The 21,561-nt window shown below is 42.6% G+C and overlaps 2 protein-coding genes across 3 annotated transcripts in view; one reads left to right on the forward strand and one right to left on the reverse strand.

The window, feature by feature from the left end:
- The window catches only part of LOC135898048 (alanine aminotransferase 1), a 52,817-nt gene extending 35,390 nt beyond the window's left edge, over window positions 1-17,427 (forward strand). Inside the window, exons 7-13 of the mRNA XM_065426799.2 lie at window positions 336-415; window positions 489-622; window positions 14,548-14,656; window positions 16,046-16,111; window positions 16,186-16,341; window positions 16,455-16,567; window positions 16,678-17,427. Of these exons, the coding sequence (XP_065282871.1) occupies window positions 336-415; window positions 489-622; window positions 14,548-14,656; window positions 16,046-16,111; window positions 16,186-16,341; window positions 16,455-16,567; window positions 16,678-16,768 (749 nt within the window). The 3' untranslated portion in view covers window positions 16,769-17,427. The remainder of the gene's footprint in view (window positions 1-335; window positions 416-488; window positions 623-14,547; window positions 14,657-16,045; window positions 16,112-16,185; window positions 16,342-16,454; window positions 16,568-16,677) is intronic.
- A 2,447-nt stretch (window positions 17,428-19,874) lies between these two features.
- LOC135898047 (HEAT repeat-containing protein 3) overlaps window positions 19,875-21,561 on the reverse strand; it is a 72,433-nt gene continuing 70,746 nt past the window's right edge. For both annotated transcript variants that reach the window (XM_065426798.2, XM_065426797.2), the window contains exon 15: window positions 19,875-20,092. In XM_065426798.2, coding sequence (XP_065282870.1) covers window positions 19,958-20,092 — 135 coding nt within the window. In that variant the 3' untranslated portion in view covers window positions 19,875-19,957. The remainder of the gene's footprint in view (window positions 20,093-21,561) is intronic.

Raw genomic sequence — 21,561 nt, forward strand, 5'->3', positions numbered from 1 at the left:
CTGCGATATTTCACGACTCGCACCATTCGTTCATCGTGCTATGATGCACTAATACTTCAAAAACAAGTCCTTCTTTTAATTCAAACAAATTTTCGGGCCCTTCGAGTTTGAATTATTGAGATCCGATGTGTTACCATGTGAAATCTTCCGACTTGTTGGCTAGAAATGCTCATTGGTTCATTTAACTATCTTTGCCTGTGAAAAAGTGTTGTACTTTTCTCTTGCTAAAAGGAGCTGTTAAATTGATTTCTAAATATATAATTTTGAATGTGCTAAATATCAGTTCGGAAGAAAAAATGAAGTTTGTTGATTCTCTGCAACTTCTTCTCTTCCAGGGGCAGTCTTGACAGAGCAGAATATCAAACAAGTAGTTGAGTTCGCTTATAAGCACAAGCTTTTCCTTATGGCTGATGAGGTAATAAATAATTTAAGTTGTATTACTTCTATTATATGTTGAAATGCCTCTTGCATTCTGTTGATACTTGCAGGTGTATCAGCATAACATCTATGCTGAAGGGGCTGCATTCCACAGTTTTCGCAAGATAATGCACAACATGGGTCCCCCTTACTCTGACATGGAACTTGCTTCATTTATGTCTGCTTCGAAAGGCTACATGGGAGAGTGAGTTACACCTGAAAGCGTTGAAGTAGAGCACAGCAGCTTTTCGTGGTGTGCTGTGGTGGCACAGTTAATGCTTACATACTAGCGATACATTTTTCCATGTGAACCAGTGAAATTGACCTATGGTGTTTGTACACAAGATGATGCCCTTATACAGCTGTTAAGGGCACAGGATATGCAAAAGAATATGTGCAATCACTTAAAGGACCTCTTTATGTCCACATTGTCTAATTATTACTAGACATTTTGTAAAGTTTTCATTGCAAGTTCAAACTTTTGTTTAGATCATAAGCGACGTGTGCTTAGTTACTTTTCATATTCGACGCTTTGTTTCAACTACAGTAGAACGTCATTGATATATTCGTGTTTATGTCTTCTTAGCTCTTGTGCTCTGAAACACTGGTCCTGTAATTGCCATAGTTACATTTGTTTACATTTGTTACGTCCAAAAACTTCAGTTGCACACTTCAGCCGTGTTGTAGTCCATCGACATCATCTATGTTGACTGCTGCACGGTACCATTGAAAACATGCCAAAGCTGTGTAAGACATCAACAATACTAACAAGTCGGCTGAAGAGGTGTAGGAACTTGAGGATGCTATGGCACGAATATAAGCCGATATCGCCCATCGCGAATGTGTCGTGTAATGGTATCCGAACATCAGAATCGCTGATCGTGCTGGACATGGCGTTGACCTTGGTACAGCTTTTGATGCTGATTGCAAAGAGGAGGTGAATGAAGGCATGAGCGGGTGTGCCACAACCCAGCTTGCAGATGCTGTCAAAAGCTTTTGATACCTTGTGCAGTTACTTCAATATACAGGGAAATTGAAAAAGGGCTGCGAGTGCTTAAAAAAAGGCTGTTACAATTATCAAACGTTCTGTCTAAACACCAAGCAGAAATTGGAGGCTTTGTTTAGTCTGAATCATGGCTGTGGCTGCTACAAAATATTGATGTTCAATACAACTGCCAGGCAGAAGTAGCTAGCCTTATTTACTTCGTTTTCAATAGCTTACTTTCTTCTCAACTTAAATTTTTGTGTGAAAGTAGCATTTCGCCTCCTCTGTAGAGCTGCTGCATTTATTAATTAATGTTAATTTTCCTGCATAATGCATTATTTTTCTGTGGTCCTTTAATAACATATTAATGAGGTTTTACTGTACATTATTTTTATTACAAAATGCTACCTGACGAGTGACCTTGCACAGGTTGGATCTATCTTATTTATTTATGGATTATGTAGTAGTTAGCTTATATGTGTCTGTGTGTGTGTGTACAATCTATGCTCGTTACTACGGACCTGGGTACAACAGGCTTTCGGATATAACAGACCCCGTATTTCAGCCTTACTTTCTTCTACCTGTTTTACTAATGCAACGAAGTTCGCTTTTAATAGACCACGCTACAATCAACTATCGGCAACAGTGGAAGAAATTAGCGGCAAATTTTTTTTTTTTTCTGAATCGGGCGCATACAACGTACTTTTGCCATGTCGACTTGCGAAGGTCAGCCGACGATCGCTGCTCATAAGAGAATTTTAGTGCATCCGGTATTCTAGCAAGCACAGGCAGTTATCCGGTTGAGCAGGGGGCATAAATGCGAGTGGCCAGATTAGTGGTGCAAAGCTCAACCACACAAACACAAAACCAATTACTATATTCTGCTTAGCTGCTGGTGTAGATTTTCGGCAGCGGCGTAATTGTAAACACGATTACGCCGCTTCCGAAAACTTGCACCAGCAGCGAAGCAGGATATATTACGTTACTGCAATTCTAGCTCTGTCTTTGGTTGAACTCTACGCCACCAGGCAGCTGCACCGCTCACGATTACGCCCCTGCAATCCGGCAGTCCACCCGAACTGCCCTTGTTTCCTGGCATAGCGGACACGCTAAATGTCTCTACTAGGCAGTTTTAGTTTAGCATACACTATATTATAACTTTAGAGGTAATCTGCTGCGTGTCCAAACAGTAGATGTGCCAAGATGCTATGGCATCATATATGTGGTGTTCCTGTGCGTTTAGTTTCAGAAACTTGTTGAAACTTGAGGCAGATGAAACATTCATTGCATGCTGCCAGCGCTTTTCATGATAGTGTTGTCACACTGTGTGCCGGACATGAAAAAGCGGCTAGCTTCACTTAGTTCATACCGCCAATGTGAAGATATCGTCAACGCGGCATGAAACGGCATCTTTCATCTGACTGAAATTCAACAAAATGCATTTTTTTTCTCACTTTAGCTTTCTTCAATTGCCCAATAATTCAGAAAATCTTGGAGCCCTTTCCATGTCAGAAAAATCGATCAGCGGCTATTTATTTGCGTAAAAGGTGCATTTTCAGTAGAATAAAATTTCAATATAATGAAGCAAATTGCTGATTTAACCAACTTCATTATATTGTTGGTTAGCTGTGCCTTGTTGAGAGGGAGCTTAGATCTGTCATATCTGATAAGTAAAATCTTTTTGTCATGAGGCCGAGCATGCACTCAGAAAAAGTATTAGCAGTTCAGAATTTCAAGGCTGAATACAAAATCGGGGTAGGTTTGGTAAAATTTCTAGAGTTGAAAAGGCAGAGTCTCGTGCTTCTTCTCCCACCACAAAATGACATGGATTCCTTTTCGAACTATCATTCCAAAAAGGGTATGTGGCTGTGCATTGTGGTTTGATGTTTACAGAACAGTTTGTTGTCACTAGATTTTATTGACCCATTCCACATACGCGGTTCAGAGGTTAGACCAGTTAATTCTTTTATTACCATGCCTATTCAAATAGATCATCAGTGGTGAATGATTTCAGTCACCGATTTCATCATGAATTGCCTTTATGTTGCAATGATGGCCAAGTTTAGGCAATTCAGAGGCATATCCATGTTTGTTATCCAGATTTCCCTTTTTCTCAGCAACTCGCTGCATCCTGGTAAAGCTCTCGTTCCATCACCTATATTGTCAACGCAAACAAAATAGACAGCTTTAATTTAGCGTAGGCTATAAAATAACGGGTCGTGACTGCGCATGCGCAGAATGCTAAACGACCCATAGTGTATAGCGTGCGCACACTATTTCTTAGATTTAGCGTTAGCGTCTTTGCGTGGTTTGCGGTGTTTGCGTCAAACATGGTGGCGGTACCGGCTGCCCGCTTCGAATTGAATTTGGTGTTGCTTTTGTAAAATACACTTAGCAAATGACTATGTAACATGTCTCATGCCACTTCGACGACAGAGCATTATGGATGACCTTGTGGTGTTTTCGAGATCGCTCCTCGTTTCGAATGAGTTGAAGCCGAACGAAAGAAACATTAGAGATGTCAGCACCACCTATTGCTAGTTGGGAAATAGCCACGATGGCATATGGCCTCTGAGATCCAAAGATCTTGCAGGCCAACTAAAACTGTAAAAAATGTGCGCTGCTTAGCGTACTCTATGCTATGCGTATAACGTACGCTATAGTTGCGTACGCTAAACTAAAACTGTCTAATAATGCAACATGTTCTTTAATGTTCTTTTGCAGTGTCTGTGAACAGATATTTACGAGATTCTGAAAAAACAATAGTTTTTCTTTACTTTGGTTTTTAGTGTTCATTTTCGTCAAAACTAGAAATTTGAGGCATGTTGTAAAAAAGTTCATTAGCTATATAGCAACAATATTCAGCCCACTTCTTGAGCAGGTTAAGTTCTCACAGCCAACGAAGTTTCTATAGGCTATATGCATTGGTCGAGGATATAAAAATGAGTAAATGTAGCAACATTTGAAAAGTGGTGCAAATTAAGACATTTTTCAAAAACACTTCAATGTTTAAAAAAATGTATTCTTTGTAGCCATAATATTTCGCATTTTACATGGTTGTTAAGTTGCGAGGATGCCCGGTGCATGAAAATGGTGCCTGGACACTGGAAAACCTTAGTATTTTTTTCCTCTTAAATTATCCATTCGCAAAAAAAAAAATCGCACTCGTGCTTTAGAGTGATATGTGCATAAAATATAAAATATTCAGTGGGATTTAAGATATAAAGTTTCAGACCCATGTGGATCTTTTGTAGAATTGTCCAGTTGCAATTTGAGAGAAAAACCAAATTCAGCCACTTGTTCAGAAGTGACCTTGTCCAGCAGCTGCTGGGGCTCGATGGTGAAGATTGTGAACACCTTCTTACTCAAAAACTAGTGCCAGAACTTCAACACTGACTAAGGAAGATGTAGAAGAGGCAAAACTGCCAGCTGTGTTATCTGGAGTGCAAAAAAATGAATGTGTGCTGCTAGAAATGCAGTCTGCCTTTGTTTCACAAGATTGAGAAACTGCTTAACAGCTTGACATGGGCACTGGAAAGACTATCCTTTTTGTTTTGTCCCCGAAGAATAGTTATGTGCTGATTACTATTTTTATAGGAAAGTCCTTGTGGAACATATGACTGTGAGCATATATTCTAAATTTCATTTAACATTGATTTGTTCGTAGACATAATTTTTATTGCTTTTTATTTCGATAGCAAGTACACAAACACTACAAGTGCATGCATGGCCTCTGAGCCCACATGGCCAAGGACGTACACAAATTTTTGTGTGCAATTAATTAAAGATTTTTCTTGCAACTTATGTGTATTTGGAATAGCAAATTATTAGTTTTCTACAATATATAATGCTGCATTGTTTATTGCTCAAGTGTTGTTTAGGGCGATAAAAAATTTTCTTAGACCCTTGAAAACTGCTTATCTTTATCTGCGATTATGAGAGTTGAAGGAACTATACAAAATTCTTAGCTTTCATTATTAACAGTAAGGATTATTGCTCCCTGCCTAATGTCAGTTTATTAAGGTATCTTGAGGTGGAGGAGAGTTGTTGAGCAAGTTCATGAAGCAATTTTCAGCCCAATGTGGTGTGTTGTCCACAAGGGGTCTCCTGGAAATCTTGTCTGTACTTAGTCTATGCTGGTGTAGTGAAATGTCTGTTATTTCAAGCCGGGGATCTGCACTTACTCTAAAGCTGAGACCACACGTGCGCTTGCCGACGTGCAAGCTACGCACAAGTTACGCAAAACTGTCGTAATGCACCTGAGCATGCTCAAGCACTGTAGACAAGTGTCGAAGAAACCCTGTTCAACTGTGACCTCATGTGTAGCCTTTCTAAAAGTGCTGTTAATAGACTATAGTAGAATAATGGACAGGTACTTAATGAGGCCCAGGAACACACTGCTTTCTTGATTGAAGTCTCCACCTCTCTCAACAGATGGCGCCATCGATCACAGGGCGTGAGTTTCAAGTGCAAAAGCATGGCACTCTGGCGCACTCTCTGCGATCATGATTGGTAATAAGGAAACACGCCTATAAGCTGTACATATTGTTTTCAAACAGTCAAGGTGATGAGAACTTTTCTTTTTTGGCATTGTAAGAGTTGCCGGACGATCCCACCGCTGTCAATCAGATGTAGGAGTCGTCGGACAATCTCGCCGCTGCCACCATTTGAAGGAGTTGAAGGTCGCAGAGAGGAACTCGGTGAACAGGATTTATTTACATTATTTACATCTTAGACAAGACATACATGGAAAGCCTAGCGTGACACCCATATGGAGCCCGCAAGACTAACATACAGCAAACAGCTCACGAGCACACAGCTCACAAGTACATTTCTAGCATGACAACGAGCACTCGGCTCCCGACGACGAGCACACACTAGCAGCCGACAATCGCTGCTTATAAGCACTTGGTCCCCCCTTGATTCCAAGCGGACGGAAACGTTCGTCCAGTCATCGTTCGACGTCACCGAAGATGACCCGCCCTTTTGGAGGTGGAGGAGGGCTCACACACTCATGCTGCACACACACACTGGTGTAAAGGTCCGGAGTCGACGTCAGAGGGGCTTCGTAGAACTCTGCTCCGTCCCGGGTGGTGCGGCCGGGTAACACATTGTCTGGTGTCTCGAAAAGCTCATGGGGAAGTTCCGCCAATTACCTCCCCTCGAGAACTCCCCTGAGCTGACCCTGCGCCACGTGGCTGCCGGTTATCCGCAGTTCTTTGAAGTGCACCCCGTGCAGTTGGATTGGAACACGTGCAGTGGGCTGAAATAGCTGGCACGTTGTCACCCCGTACGGCCATTTCTAACAGCTCCTCCATGGCCCAGAAAATCTCGCCTGGCCAGTGCTGGCAACTGCTGGGCAGGAAGAGAATGGCTGGCGAGCAAGAAGATGGCTTTGCTCTCTGCAACCCCTGCGCACTTGGAATGCCTTCAACCATCTCACAACAACCGGCACAGAAGAGTCGATCCTGGCAACACAATACCACTCAGCGTGCAGACGCCCGGAATCAGCTGTTAACCCACCAGGCTTCCTATCAAAATTTCCATGCAAGCCACTCAACTGGGAACCCCTAATTTCGCCCCAAAATTTCGTGCCGCCAAAGCGAGCGTTCACGTTCCTCTTGAGTTCGACCAAACCCGACGCTCACGCTGCACAAGAGTAAAGGTTTACACAGAATTCAACCGAATTCTCTCAAACACAAATACCCAAACATAACTTAAGCAGTCTAACTTCGCGAACAGCCTGTTCTTATCCTATCACAGTGGCGTACTTATCTCATGTACTGCTGCTACTGAACCGTCTGGCCAACTCCACAGGTACATAAATACAATCGCGCTAGCTTTGTGGTCTCTATTCCAAACACGTACTTGCGACGCTTGCTCACATTTGTTCCTTTAATCCACACAGGACACGTTCCTTAAACAAACAACCAAACTTGCGTAACTTACGCAACACAGAGGAACCTTTGAACAAATGTGTCTTTTACTAACTACCGTATTTACTCGCATAATGATCGCACTCGCGTAATGATCGCACCCCTAAATTTTGTCGTCAAAATTCGATTTTTTTTTATTCCCCGCGTAATGATCGCACCCCGAACTTGCCGCAGCGATATGTCGTGTGCTAAGTCTAGCTAATAATGATCGCGCTTACCATCTGTCGAATGCTACGCGAACGACTCTTCAAGACAAGCCAAGCGGCCTGCACGCACCAAACATTCTTAAGTAGATGCCTCATTTCATTACTTTCATCACTTTCCGCACATCTATGACAAAATGAGGTACAACCAAACTTGCCTTTATTATGGGTTGGCTTTATAATGGTTGATCTCAACAAAAACAATAACGGCGCATTTCGATTCTTTTCATCTGCTTTTGCACTCGTGAGCACGCAACAAATCGCGCGCGGCAATGATAGTAGCCACGTCTCTGATACGATAAAAGTGCACCCTATTCATACGCCGACACTTGTAACACAGCTAAGATATTCGCCCACCCTTAGCGGAAACGTGCCGTATTAGGATAGTAGTGAAGACAGATGTCGCAGTTTCCGCAGTTTCCGCAGCACGTCACCCATGCATTTCTATGTCACTGGCAGCTAAGCGCGCCCACCTGTTTCTGTCCCCTCAAAGTGGACATGGCTACGTTACTGCCGCAAACTTGCCGATATTAACGATATTATTCATCACTGATACGGAAGAAACTGTTTCAATACACGTAATGTACTCACGAGAAGAAAAAAAAATCGCGTTCGGCGCGCTCGGCTTGCTCCGCCGGCCGCCATTTTTGTTTTGGTGTCCCGCACCCGCAATCTCGCATCCCGCAGCAAACGCGGGGCGAAAAAAAAAATTTTTTTTTCGCGGTAAATTTAACCCGCGTAATGATCGCACCCCTGAATTTGCGTCAATTTTTCTGACAAAAAAAGTGCGATCATTATGCGAGTAAATACGGTAGCTCTACGCACGCGTACTAGAGAAGTCAGAATACGGCTGCCCTCGACACACACGAGCAACCCAGTCATAAACCTCCTGCTTCCTTCCGTCCGCACAGGACATGCGCTAATGGACCTAAGAGCTCTTCTCAATGCAAATGATGCACTAACTGAAAATCTATGCGCTTAACCTTACAAAATAAAAAAACACATAAAACAAAAGAAGGTTAACTAATACACATGCGTTACGATAGGCCTCTCAACGATAACCTTGACCTTCAGGTTACTCACGCACACAAAAAAAAGAAAGCCTATGTACTTATTAATGAACACCTCGCGATACATGTTTACAAAAAAAACTCGTCTTTCAAATCTTGAGTTTCTCAAACAAAACATAAACAGAGCTCATACCTTACATATTGAAAGAAATTCTTAGTCTCAAATCACGAAAATTTCCAAAATGTTCAAAAATAAAACACCTTTCACTTCTACGGAAGCTCCCTTGGCCTCCCGTTCCAAGCATTTACAACTGACTCATACTTTTGAGCCGTACTCGAGGTGGTCGCGGTTTGAAAGCTATTCTGGCTACCCAAGAACAATAAAAGGGCTGACTCACTATCAGCTCCTAAAAGACGTTAGTCACCTGCCAATTTGCGTCCTGGCGCCCCTCTTTCCTCACGAACTCGATTGACCGCGTCGCTACTCCCCACCTGGTCTCGTCTTGCCACCTTTCTTGCCACCTTTCTTAGCTTCTTTGTACTACACGCTGAGCTTCGAAAAGAACGACGGACCGACAAGGAACGTAGCTGCCCTGTGTCCGCGTCTGTGCAGAACATGCTTCTCGGTCACTTTTTGACCGGTGGCCTGAACGTTTTTGATGTGCCCACGTCGTCAACGACAACCGCACTTTTCTTTTTCTCGCGCCCTGCCCTTTTGGGTCTCTCGCCACTTTTGGCGGCCCTATATTAGTCACCGTCTTTCAGTGTTTACCCCGCTTCGTTTTACGGCGCTTTCTCTTAGCATTTCCTTTCAGGCCGTCTTCTCGTGCCTCATGCTGGCCGTTACACATTTCGTCGGCCCAGATCGGTCTCTTACTTGCACAGTCTGAGTGATTAATAACTAAATCACCCTTCTCTTGGCTAACTAGACTGGCGGAGAGCCGCACCGATCCCTGAACAATGCAGTTATCTTCTCTTGAGCTGCGGAGCTTGCCATCCTGAGAACTACTCTCAACTGCATCGTCCAGCTCGCACATCACTTCGGCACGCAGATCTGACTCAACATGGGTGCTCGTGTCTGTCGGGTCAACAGTACCCTGTACCTCGCTAACGACCTCGATACCATTAGATGCGACGAACACACACGGTAACTGTGCCAATTTGTTCGCAGCTGGCCTAGCTCTTTCTACAGTCCTCTGTTGGCACAGCACCTCGTCGCTCTCACTCTGGCCTTTAACGGCCTCTGCTGCCACTGAGGCATCGTTAGCTGCTAGCACTTCGAGTTCACCTATGAACGTGCTCCTACTCTCACAGGTACTACTCCTTCTCTTGGCTTTCAACTGGCATCTGATTGCAAAAAACTTGCCAAACCACTTGCTTGGATCGAACGATAAAGCAGTACGACTCTTACGGTCATGTTCTTCTGTTGGGCAGTAAAGTGTCAGGGTCAGCCGGCCAAATTTCTGGAGTGTGCTACTATCTGCTTCTTCCCACTTTCACCCTGCTGCGGTTGCTCAGTGGCTATGGTGTTAGGCTGCTGAGCACGAGGTCGCGGGATCGAATCCCGGCCACGGCGGCTGCATTTCGATGGGGGCGAAATGCAAAAACACCCGTGTACTTAGATTTAGGTGCACGTTAAAGAACCCCAGGTGGTCGAAATTTCCGTAGTCCTCCACTATGGCGTGCCTCATAATCAGAAAGTGGTTTTGGCACGTAAAACCCCATAATTTAATTTTTTTCTTCCCACTTTCGCTGCTTCCAGCCTACAGATTTCTCAAGCCACTGTTCTCCTCGTGTGTTTAACTGCTGCAAATCCTGTCTCTGTTTCTTCACTGCTGCCATTTCCTTTTCAACCTGCTGCCGTTTTTGCTCATGCTCTTGGCGTTTTCGCTCGCGCTTTTGGCATTCTTGCTTAATTGATTCGTGTTCCTGTCTTTTTCTTAGAATTCGATTCCCTAGGTTTTCGATTAGTTTCAAATCATTGCTACTTGCGAGAATGGTTTTCCGAATTTCTGCTTCCATCAAGTCCTTCTCTACGTCTACCTCGAGCTCTTCACACAACCACAACAGGTCAGCCCCCGTCAAACACATTAAGACCATGGTCGCTACTTTAAGCTTTGGCTCTGCTGTCGCACAATACTTGTTGCGATACTCGCGCAAATCAGAATACAAGTAAAAAGATCCCCAGTGAATCAAATCCAAAAACACAGAGAAATTGAAGCCTGGTAAATCTTAGTCAAAACCAAGTGCTTACCCACTGAAGCAGCACCATATCGCCAGTCCTTCTCCGCCGTACCCAGTCAGTTGCAAGAGGTGGTCAATCTTAAGTCGCCTCCAACTTGATCAGGATACTGGTCGATCACCATGTGCCAACGTCCGTCAGCTGCCGTTGCTGTCTCCCGAGCCGTAGGCCGATTTAGGAGCCGTAGGCCGGTCTAGGAGCCGTAGGCCGATCCCACCGCTGCCACCAGATGTAAGAGTTGTCGGACGATCCCACCGCTGTCAACCAGATGTAGGAGTCGTCGGACGATCTCGCCGCTGCCACCATTTGAAGGAGTTGAAGGTCGTAGAGAGGAACTTGGTGAACAGGATTTATTTACATCTTAGACAAGACATACATCGACAGTCTAGCGTGACTCCCATATGGAGCCCACAAGACTAACATTCAGCAAACAGCTTACGAGCACACAGCTCACAATTACATTTCTAGCATAACAACGAGCACTCAGCTCCCGACGACGAGCAGACACTAGCAGCCGACAATCGCTGCTTATAAGCACTTGGTCCCCCCTTGATTCCAAGCGGACGGAAACGTTCGTCCAGTCATCGTTCGACGTCACCGAAGATGACCCGCCCTTTTGGAGGTGGAGGAGGGCTCACATACATGTGCCGCACACACACTGGTGTAAAGGTCCGGAGTCGACGTCAGAGGGGCTTCGTAGAACTCTGCTCCGTCCCGGGTGGTGCGGCCAGGTAACACATTGTCTGGTGTCTCGAAAAGCTCATGGGGAAGTCCCGCCAATTACCTCCCCTCGAGAACTCGCCTGAGCTGACCCCGCGCCACGTGGCTGCCGGTTTTCCGCAGTTCTCTGAAGTGCGCCCCGTCCGGTTGGATTGGAACATGTGCAGCGGGCTGAAATAGCTGGCACATTGTCACCCCGTATGGCCATTCCTAACAGCATAAATATGCTATGTTTTGACTTGAATGATTGTTGAGAAGCCACAGCTATGGAAAAAAATTCCAGAGAGTTTAATTTATTTAGTGAAGGAAATGTGCGGCTCAAGCTGTGTGTGCACTCGTCCTAATGGCCTGACATAAATTTCAGCACATAAAGTTCACAGCAAGAAGGAGGCTTGACGCGATTAACTGTGGTCAAAGGATGTCACTGGAGCCAAGGTTTCAACATGAGGACTTGTCTTCCTCAGGGCCCTGTCGAAGACAAGTGCCCTTGTCGAAACATTGGCTGCAGCTACATTTCTTGTTTGAATACAGTTAATCAGATAGCAGATAAATGATTGATGTAGAATATGCTGGTTGCTGCTATTTGTGGGGTTATGTTAATTGTATTGGAGTATACAAAGGTTGAGGTTTACTTAACACAAGTTATTTTAAGAAATAAGTATAAGAGCCTGCTTCTGTGGAGTGCTGAATTCTGTAAGGGGTATGCAGTGGCAGTAATGCTGCTACATTTGCTCCAATCTGCTTCATTCCGTTAAAGCTGTTACATCCATGCTACAAATGAGAAACTGCTCCAAAGCTGCTCCAGGATGAGCCACTGCACAATCTCATAGGCCAAGGTGAAGAGGGGTTGTGGTTAACGCCAGGTGGCAGTCGCCACCACCTAAGAATGCCGTCGTGTCTCCTGCCATCCATAAAGTTAAATGAGCTAAAAGGTCATTGAGGTAATCTAATCCAGTGTGCAATCACGCATGTTCGCAGTCCACCGTTAGGAAACTCTTATGCGCCGTATTTGCAGGTTGTGTGTAGTTTAGGATGAAGTTCTGTTGGGCATAGTAGAGCACACTTGGCCTTTTCCACAATGTTGGAGTGTCCCGCATTCATACTTTGTAGCAGCGATGTTGCCTTGGTGGGGAAGGTGTTCCTCAACCGATGACATGTACTCCAGGCGTTCAGCACGGCTGCTGTGTGATGGCACTTGGCAAGCTGAAACGTACCCCCTTGCATGTTATTAGACGCTTTGCTGTGTTGCGTTTATCTGCGTGTGTTTGTAGTGCAGTGGATTTGTAGCTCAGCTTTTTTACTTGCTAGACTTAAGGCCGAAAATAAAATTGCTGTAATAGCCATCCTGCATACCCTGTGACTGTATTGTCATTATTTTCTTGTGCTTTTGTGTGACTTGCTTTACCACTGAGCACTCACTTTTTTTTCTCCTGCCATGCAGGTTGACTCGCATGGTTTCATTTGTTTGTGAATGGTTGTGTATGCGGTTTATCTTCGTCTAGAATATTTGCAGTGATGTACTCCGGTACTCTGGAACCATTTCTGATGCGCAAGAATAGTGTCCATCCGTCAACCACTCGGAATAGTTACTGTTGAGTGCTGCAGAGTGCTCCAAAATGCTCTTGGTCATTCCCACCACTGCATATGTAATACTCGCTGCAACCAGGCTGGAAAAATACTTGTGTGCTCATGCAGCCAAGAAAGACGTTCACATGGCTTGCTATTAAACAATGTGCTGCATTGAGCAAGCTTCCTGCATGCATGTTGCAGAAAAACACACTTTTAATTTTGCAAATTTCACATAAATGATACCCTGCCAAGTGGATATTAGAAATTATTGTATTGGGTCAGTGCACAAGTTCACAACTGACATGGAGACTTCAACCCCTTAGCAACTCGGAAACATACACTGCAGCTTCTTCAGGCACTTCATAGCTGGTCTGCATCAATGTCTCGGAGAAACGTTTCTATGGAAGGCACAGTGGTTGTCAATCATCTGAGGGCTCATTACTATTTTCAACATTTCATGTGATGTTTTAATTTTTATACAGACAAGCATCCTTCGACAGCAATGCTCTTGTCATGGGACAGATGCCAGAATACATTCCTTGTTTTGAAGATCAGGTTTTAAATGCAACAAACATGTTATGTTGCTCAAAATAGATGGTGAAATTGCACTCCACATTTGACTGAACCACGCCTAATTTTTTGTGCTATAATTTGGCTAGATTTTCACGAGACATCCAGCCAGTGTTGCATGGGCATAAGGCACCTTTTGCCCCTTTATTGTAGTACACAATTGCATGAAGGAAAATAAGCAGAACACCAAAGGTTGCAGCAAAATACAGGAGGGCAATGCATCACGGCACTAGGAGGCAATACAAAATGACGATTCCAACACCCTGTGGCCATCTGGCGACATACAGCATACAAAAAAAAAAATGCAGCCATGTTTGTGCCGTGCCTGCTGTATAGCCAGACAGTACCATTCATATGCCTTTGTATTGCACTGTGCACTGGGCCCTATAATGGGCCTGGACCTCTTGTTCTCTAGAGCTTTGTAGTAGTGAAACCTCCTCAGGAGCCTTGCCACACAGTTGTGCAACAGATTTAGAAGTTTGTGGAGGGAAAAGCACAGGAAAACAAAGCATCCTGAAACGCACCCCGTCCTGTTCTCCTTGCCTACAACCCTGCAGAAAAAGGTCAAATAAGTAAAGACAAGCATGACTGCATTAACAAGACAGTGCACCTTTGTTATTGTATAGAGCATGCATTTGAAATTGGCTTTGTGTATTTGCCTGCTTGCCTTTATTCACTGATAATTTCTGGTTGCGTTTTCATACTGGTTACCTTTAGTAAGTCTGGTGGTTTGCACTGGTAATGTCAGGTGCACTCTTTGTTACCCCTCTTTCATGCAGTTGTTCCTCTCCTTCATTACAATTGTGGTAGTATCATGATGTCAGTATGAAAAGTTTGGTGTATTACTTGTGTATTTTTATTTGGATGATCATTTCTTTGACTCTAATGCGTGCAGATGTGGATTACGTGGTGGCTACGTAGAGGTGATAAATCTTGATCCAGCTGTCAAGCGTGTCCTGTTGAAATCGGTTTCTGCCAAACTATGTTCCTCCGTGTTGGGCCAAGTAAGTAGAGGAGGCTTTTAAGTTGCGATTTGAACAGTAGCCTAATTTCTTGCAATGATTAAAGGGTTACTATAATCTAACTACTGCATGTTGTAACTGATTGTTCAAGATATTATAGGCAGGATATACAGGGTCTTCATTATTAAACTAATGTTAAATTTAACAAAGAACACTGTTAGCTATGCTTAAATCTGCTTTCAAAGCTAGTTTATGTTCTTTGGTGCACACAATTAAGACAAATTAGTCACCAAAGATAATTAAAATGCTTCTTAAATGACTTTTTTGCTATCACAATTGTGGTATATGTTATACTCGAAATGTTACTGCTACTGACTGTTGACCTTGCGTCTTCCTTTACCCTTGAGCATCATTTACCGATTACGCAGTAATAAGAAGCTGCACCAAATAACCACACATTACTTATATACTGCTCCAAGTTTTCCAAAAGCAAATTTTTTCTGCTTAAAAGCTGTTCCAAAAGACTGGTGTGGCTGCTCCAAAGCCTAAACTGCCTGGACTACCACTGCTATTAGTGATGCTTTTACTAAAATATATGATATCATCTTTCCTAAACTGTTGGGAACTTGGTAGCACCGCAGGATCATGGGGGAAAACACCTATTTTTCTGCCACATTCTAGGTAGGAATAGTTTTTACTGCAAAGGATTTATTTATTTATTTAAAGATACCTTACAGGCCCCTAGAGGCATTGTGTAATGGGGGAGAGTACACTCAAAGGTTATACAATAATTATAATACATATATGAATACATATACAAGAAATACAGTGTAAGAAATGTGCTAACATGCAGTAATGTGTTAAAAATTGTGCAAAAGACGAACTGAATGCTTTGGAATGTGGGAAGTTGGTGAACAAGAAATTTTCACAAAGTAAAATATAACCAATAGAATTACAAAGCAAGTGGGACAATATTGGCTATAATAAAGCAGAATTTAAGGGGTAGTAGCACAATAATAACAGGAAATTCAAGAAAAAAAATAACATGTTAGGTTATGTAGAGTTTGAAAAATGCGTTGCTAAAAGATGCTGGAATTTTTTCTTGTCACTCTCATAAGCGATGGCGTTCCAAAGATTATTCCAAAGATTGCCCAAATATGTATTGGAGGTGGGAAGAAGCTGAATAGTAGTTAAAGTAATAGTAATTCTTCAACTTTTGCTATCTTAATGACTATGCTAATTTGAATCACTAGTCCTTGAAAAGGTTGAGGCTGAAATGTGCCAGTAAGCAAAGATGCGGCTTATATGTAAATGGGTAAAGCTGTGTTTCATCTTGGTAGTGTGTTACAACTGTTCTGTGGCTTTTTTTTTTAAAATTTAACAGTGCATAGAAACGTGCTTGTTCATTCACGACATGATTAACACTTGCAGTGTGCCATGGACTGTGTTGTCAACCCTCCAAAACCTGGTGAACCATCGTATGACTTGTTCATAAAGGTGACTACTTTGTTTTCATGGCTAGCTTTTGCATTGACACTGTGTTGAAATAAACCCACTTCATCTCATTTTAGGAGAAGACAGCTGTCCTGGATTCTTTGAAGAAGAGGGCAGAACTTGTTGCTGATACATTCAACTCATTTGAAGGGTTTAGCTGCAACAAAGTAGCTGGGGCCATGTATGCATTCCCAAAGTTCACGCTACCCCAAAAAGCCATTGAGGAGGCAAAGGTGCTTATTCTTATCTGTCGTGTGGGAGGTCAAAGGGGTGGCTAGTAGTTTTGGCTTGGAAGTAGCTCAACCACTGCATGACATTATGTTCCTGTGCTTTTCTCTGTTGACAGGCTACAGGCCAGGCACCAGACTTCTTTTATGTAATGCAGCTGCTTGAGAACACTGGTGTGTGTGTTGTCCCAGGAAGTGGCTTTGGGCAGATACCTGGCACTTATCATTTTAGGTTTGTATAACCCAGATATTCTTGCATGATAATTGCTGTGCTTAACAACTGCAAGTTGCCTCAGCACATTGAACTGGCAGCAGTTACTATGGAAGACTTCTATTTTTCAGGACCACTATTTTGCCCCCCTTGGAGAAGCTCCAGGTGATGCTTGCACATTTAAAGGGCTTCCACCAGAAGTTCATGGACAAGTATAAATGAGTGCTGCATTCACAAGCAAAGCATTTCCAGTTGCGCCCTATTCATTGAGGCCAAAAAATACCTATGCCACGTGCTTTCGCTCGGACTGAGAGACTAGCTATAATACCGTGTCTCATTTTCAATGTTTAGATGTCTGGTCACCAAAGGACAATGATTGTATGTGTAAGTGTTCGGCACATAGGTGCAGTTGCTTTTGGTTTAGCTTTTGTCATATGCTTTGAAGTGCCCTTATAGTAGGTATAAGGTGTTGACGAGTGTTTTTCTCTTTACTGCTTTTAAGGCGTCTCTCGCGTTATTCTGCTATGATATTAAGCCATAATAAGTGATGTTCACACATTGTTGACATGAGATATCATTGCTGTTTTATGCATGTACTCTAGCAAGTTATGGTATTTTAACTGTGGAACAGTGCAGCGATACATTGCGACATTTCCTGTTGGAAATTAGTGTATAGTGCCATACAAGAATGTTTCCCTTAAAGGGCAGCGTATAAACTGGTCTAGTTTTGAACTTTATTATAACATGCTTTTGAAAGCATTCATTTTTACTTTTTGTATAACGTGTAGTCGGTGTAAATTAGCACATCAATGACTTCAGTGCTGATATTTAAGTAGCAATAAACATGCAACCCTTAGTTTATGTATATTTTCCCTGCAAAAGCTTTCTTCTATTCTTTTATATTTTGTAATCCCCTACAAGGATTATTTCATACCGGTTTAGACTGTTTGCATTGTTTAGTCCTACTTCTTTAAAAGATAGGAATTGTTACTATGATAGTAGAACTCGTCTATGAAACCCCTGCAGCATCACGACATTTTCATGCTGTGAATTTGCTGTTAGACTATTATATACAGTGTTCCCCTGTGCCATCCACTGGCATCAAGCCCAGATAGCTTAAAATTGTTAAATTCATATATATATATATATATATATATATATATATATATATATATATATATATATATATATATATATATATATATATATATATATATATATATATATATATCAATCAGAAGTACCTTTTTGCAACCGTATGTTTTGTTCAAGCCTTGTAAAAACTAAATAGTTAAGCAATGAACGGGGCTAGTTGGTGGATATTCATAATAGTATCGTGCTTAGTGTTACACTGACAGAACGGACGAACATAAAAAAAAAGAAAACGTGGACATATGTGGCGCACTGCACCACTTGCATCCATGTTCCGTCAGTGTGACACTGTTATGGACTCCCCAACCGGTGCCACCAGTGTTATGACATCCAACCGGTGCCAGCAGTGTTACGAACTTGTACCGCTGCACCACGATTACGGCTTTGTGGTAATGGCACAACAACACTAAGCGCAGTGCAGTCATGTATATTGTTCTTTTGCTGCACCTGTTTCATATATTGAACACACGGCATGTCATCCCCGAGCACATTTCCGTTGATGCAGCTGTGATCGCTACTCATGCACAGGTGAAGTTGCATTGGTAATGCGGCTTCAGACAGGCAGTCTTATCCATATGTAACTGAGTAATGTAACTAATTAGGCTAGTTGGTGTTGAAGCATCATGTGTGAAAGCACTAAGCAATTTACAGCGAGACAAGAACATGTATTTGCGTGCATGTCTCGCTGTAAATTGCTTCTCGCTTTCGCACGAGATGATTTGCGGAGATCACAAAAAACAAGCCTTGAAGGATGGAACATGAATCTGCATATGGCACCTTCAAGCAATTAACCTTTGTTGCACATTGTTAGGTGCAATACCATGTGCCTGCTCAAGCTGATGTCTGAAAACCATACCGCCCATTGCTGGGCAAGCCAGCTAATTGGTAGGGTCCTGCTATAGTCACACGACATTGCGAGACACATGAAAGTTTGTTGGCATAAAATATGTTGAATGAACACTTTTGAAACATCTTTCATGGTCTCCTTTGGCTGGCAACACAGATTTTAGTAGATGATGTTGCTCATTTGTGTATGTAATTGTACCATGCTTGCATGCTTAGGAAGCCTGCTTTATTTTATTTTGTGCATTCGTTTGCAATAAGTTAAATGAGCACAAAAAGATGCTCGTGCCATACCTTTTAAAATGCTGAATTGACTGGCACGCAGAAATTTATCATCGAATATATACTCGAAGTAAATCTTGGGAGAGGAGAGTGCTGCTGCTCAGCAACGTTAGCCGTTATAGAATAGCACTCCAGAGTGTGACCTATTATAGCTTGCTGCTGCATTTGAAAGAGCAGCAGCTGTACCTGACTGGCCAAGACTTACCTGCCTCATTCAGATGCATGATAATTTCGTTTTCATTAGCATTTGCGGTGTGGTTATTAAATGTTGGGAGCTTGTGTAAACAAGACAAATTATGTGTGTGTGCATTCCTTCACTCGGGTGCGTAAATGTGCAAGTACACCAGTGAACAGTTGTTCAGTCTTTCTATGTCTGAGAAGTCCCTGCTTCGTTGGTGTTGAGAGCGGGCCATTCATTTTTCTTTGCTGTGTAGCTTTGACACCCTGTTCAACTTGGTGAGCCGAGTAGTTTTTTTCTCTCACTGTCGTGTGCCTTTAGCCTCCTGAAACATTATCTCCACTTGTATGTGGGCAGTTTGTCTTGGCTGTTGTAACATTGTATGTTGTGACCTCCGGTTAATAGTTCGAAGCAATATTGCTATCTGTGTATAAATTGCATGTTTAGGTAGATGGATGAGGTTGTGGGGTTTACTTCATGCACAATAAAAAGAATGATGTGAATGTCTGCTTTTGTGAGTGGAATCGGTCTTCTAAAGAACACAGGTGCTGTCAGTAACACAGATACAAAAAATTAGACTATCATTGAACTGATTTGCCCATTAGTTTTGTAGACACTGCAGTAAAATAGTCAAATTCAGTGTCAACCTGCACACACAAAAAAGATGGGCACTATGTTTCTGTCTGATTTGCCATATTGTGTGCGCCATTTGTGCTACCTCTCCCATAATGATTCCGTTGCCATATTCACCTGGACTTTGTGAACAAAGGTATTAATCTTGCATATTGATTGAGGTTTTCATCAGTCACAGCCAGAACGTGCGTTACAGCAACTAGATTAGCCGAAATTGTGCAAAAAATTGTATGCAGCATGTGCCTGCATCAAGGAAAAATTTATGCACACACACAAGGTTTCAAATCAAGTTTTTTCTTGCATCCTTAGATGTGGAGGAATGCTTAGCCAATATCGCCTCCACTTCCATTCTGCATTCCTTTTCTTTGTGTCTTGTACTTGATGAAGCGTATCAAATTTGTTCTGGCTGTCACAATCACGGGGTAGTGACTTGCGAACATCGTTTTTGCTTGCTTTACCTGAAATGTAAAGAAAACGCATTGTTACTGCCATTCGTAATTGAGGAGCTTTTTGCCGTATGCAAGATGCCTTGGCAGCTGTGAATTGACAAACAGCTACACACAAACGAGTTGCAAATCCACAGCAATTCTGACATGGGATAAATACAGTGAGACCACCCACTTCAGCTAAGGCCTGTTCCTGAAAGGTGCAGCTACTACTGTGCACTTGCAGAGCTATATATCATTTGTTTCCATTGTCTTTTGTGAAATGCCACCATGAATTCAGTACACTTATCAGCAGTCAGTGGCTAGTTGAGTTTAGTGGTGCAAGAGTGTCAAACACAAGATTTTATGAATTCAAATTTAAAAATGACAAAAGCTGTGTTGCTCTATGGCTGGTGTAGCCAGGTGAGAAAGAGATAGGGGTGTGTGCCCAGAGATGCTTGGCCATGATAATTCTAAAATCAAAGGCCTGTATAGTGTATACTACGTAGTGCATCAAGCCATTATTGATGCTTTGACTGATGTGGAAACATGGTCTGTGTTCCAATGGAGGGCACTTTACCATTCAATGCCTGTGATGGTGTGTCAAGCCACATGTTTTCAACCCAACACTTGTAGGCCATGTGTATAGATCTGTGCATTTGGTGTGACGTGCATAGAACGAGCAAAACTGCAGAAGATGGCCACATCATTTTTTACCTACCCGCATAAACAAGGCTTGGAGCTGTGCTTAAAAAAAAAAAATTGCAGTTCTGCCTATAATGCGAAGCAGCCACATGATAGCTTAGCTTGTGCAAAGCAAGTCGTACTGTTCAGCACTATCAGTTGGAGTCAAGGTTATAGATGCATACAGGCAATCTCCTTTCATAAAACAAACTAGTCTTCGTTTGTGGGAGTGACATTCCCTCCCTAGTGGAGGAGAAACAGACACAGCCTTTCCTTCCTTCTCTTATCTAACTTTTGCTTTTTGCCACCAGCTTCACGTAGGTTATTTTGTCTCGGTGTTGGTTTTAATTGCAACTGGTTTACTGTGGTGTGCTGTGGATATTAAAATTCTTTATAAATTTCTCGTACATGGAGTGACACATCTATGTCTCTCTTGTTGCCTGCTTTTCTGTGAATAGTTGAACTTACTCAAGCAGAAACTCGCACAAGCATACACAGCCTTTTACAGCAAAACTGTGTATGGCTACCCCAGCAAACTTTCTGTGTCGGTGCAAGTAACGTTGCGTCAACAAAGAAATATTTTCTTCTACAGAGCTAGTGTAAAAAAGAGTCTAGTCTTGTAGGTTCATTAGCATAAGTGCCAAAACCTATGATGGATCGCCCATTCTTGGCGCGGCGCTCGTTCACTGCCGGCGCACCACTATAGCAACCATGTTTATCCATATACCTTGGTATATGGATAAGCAAAGGCAATAGATATATGGAAACACAGGAAAAAACAATACAGTAAAGGGAAAAGAAATTAGGCCATAATGAAA

Source organism: Dermacentor albipictus, chromosome 1 (genome assembly GCF_038994185.2).
Source record: "Dermacentor albipictus isolate Rhodes 1998 colony chromosome 1, USDA_Dalb.pri_finalv2, whole genome shotgun sequence".
Classification (NCBI taxonomy): Eukaryota; Metazoa; Arthropoda; class Arachnida; order Ixodida; family Ixodidae; genus Dermacentor; species Dermacentor albipictus.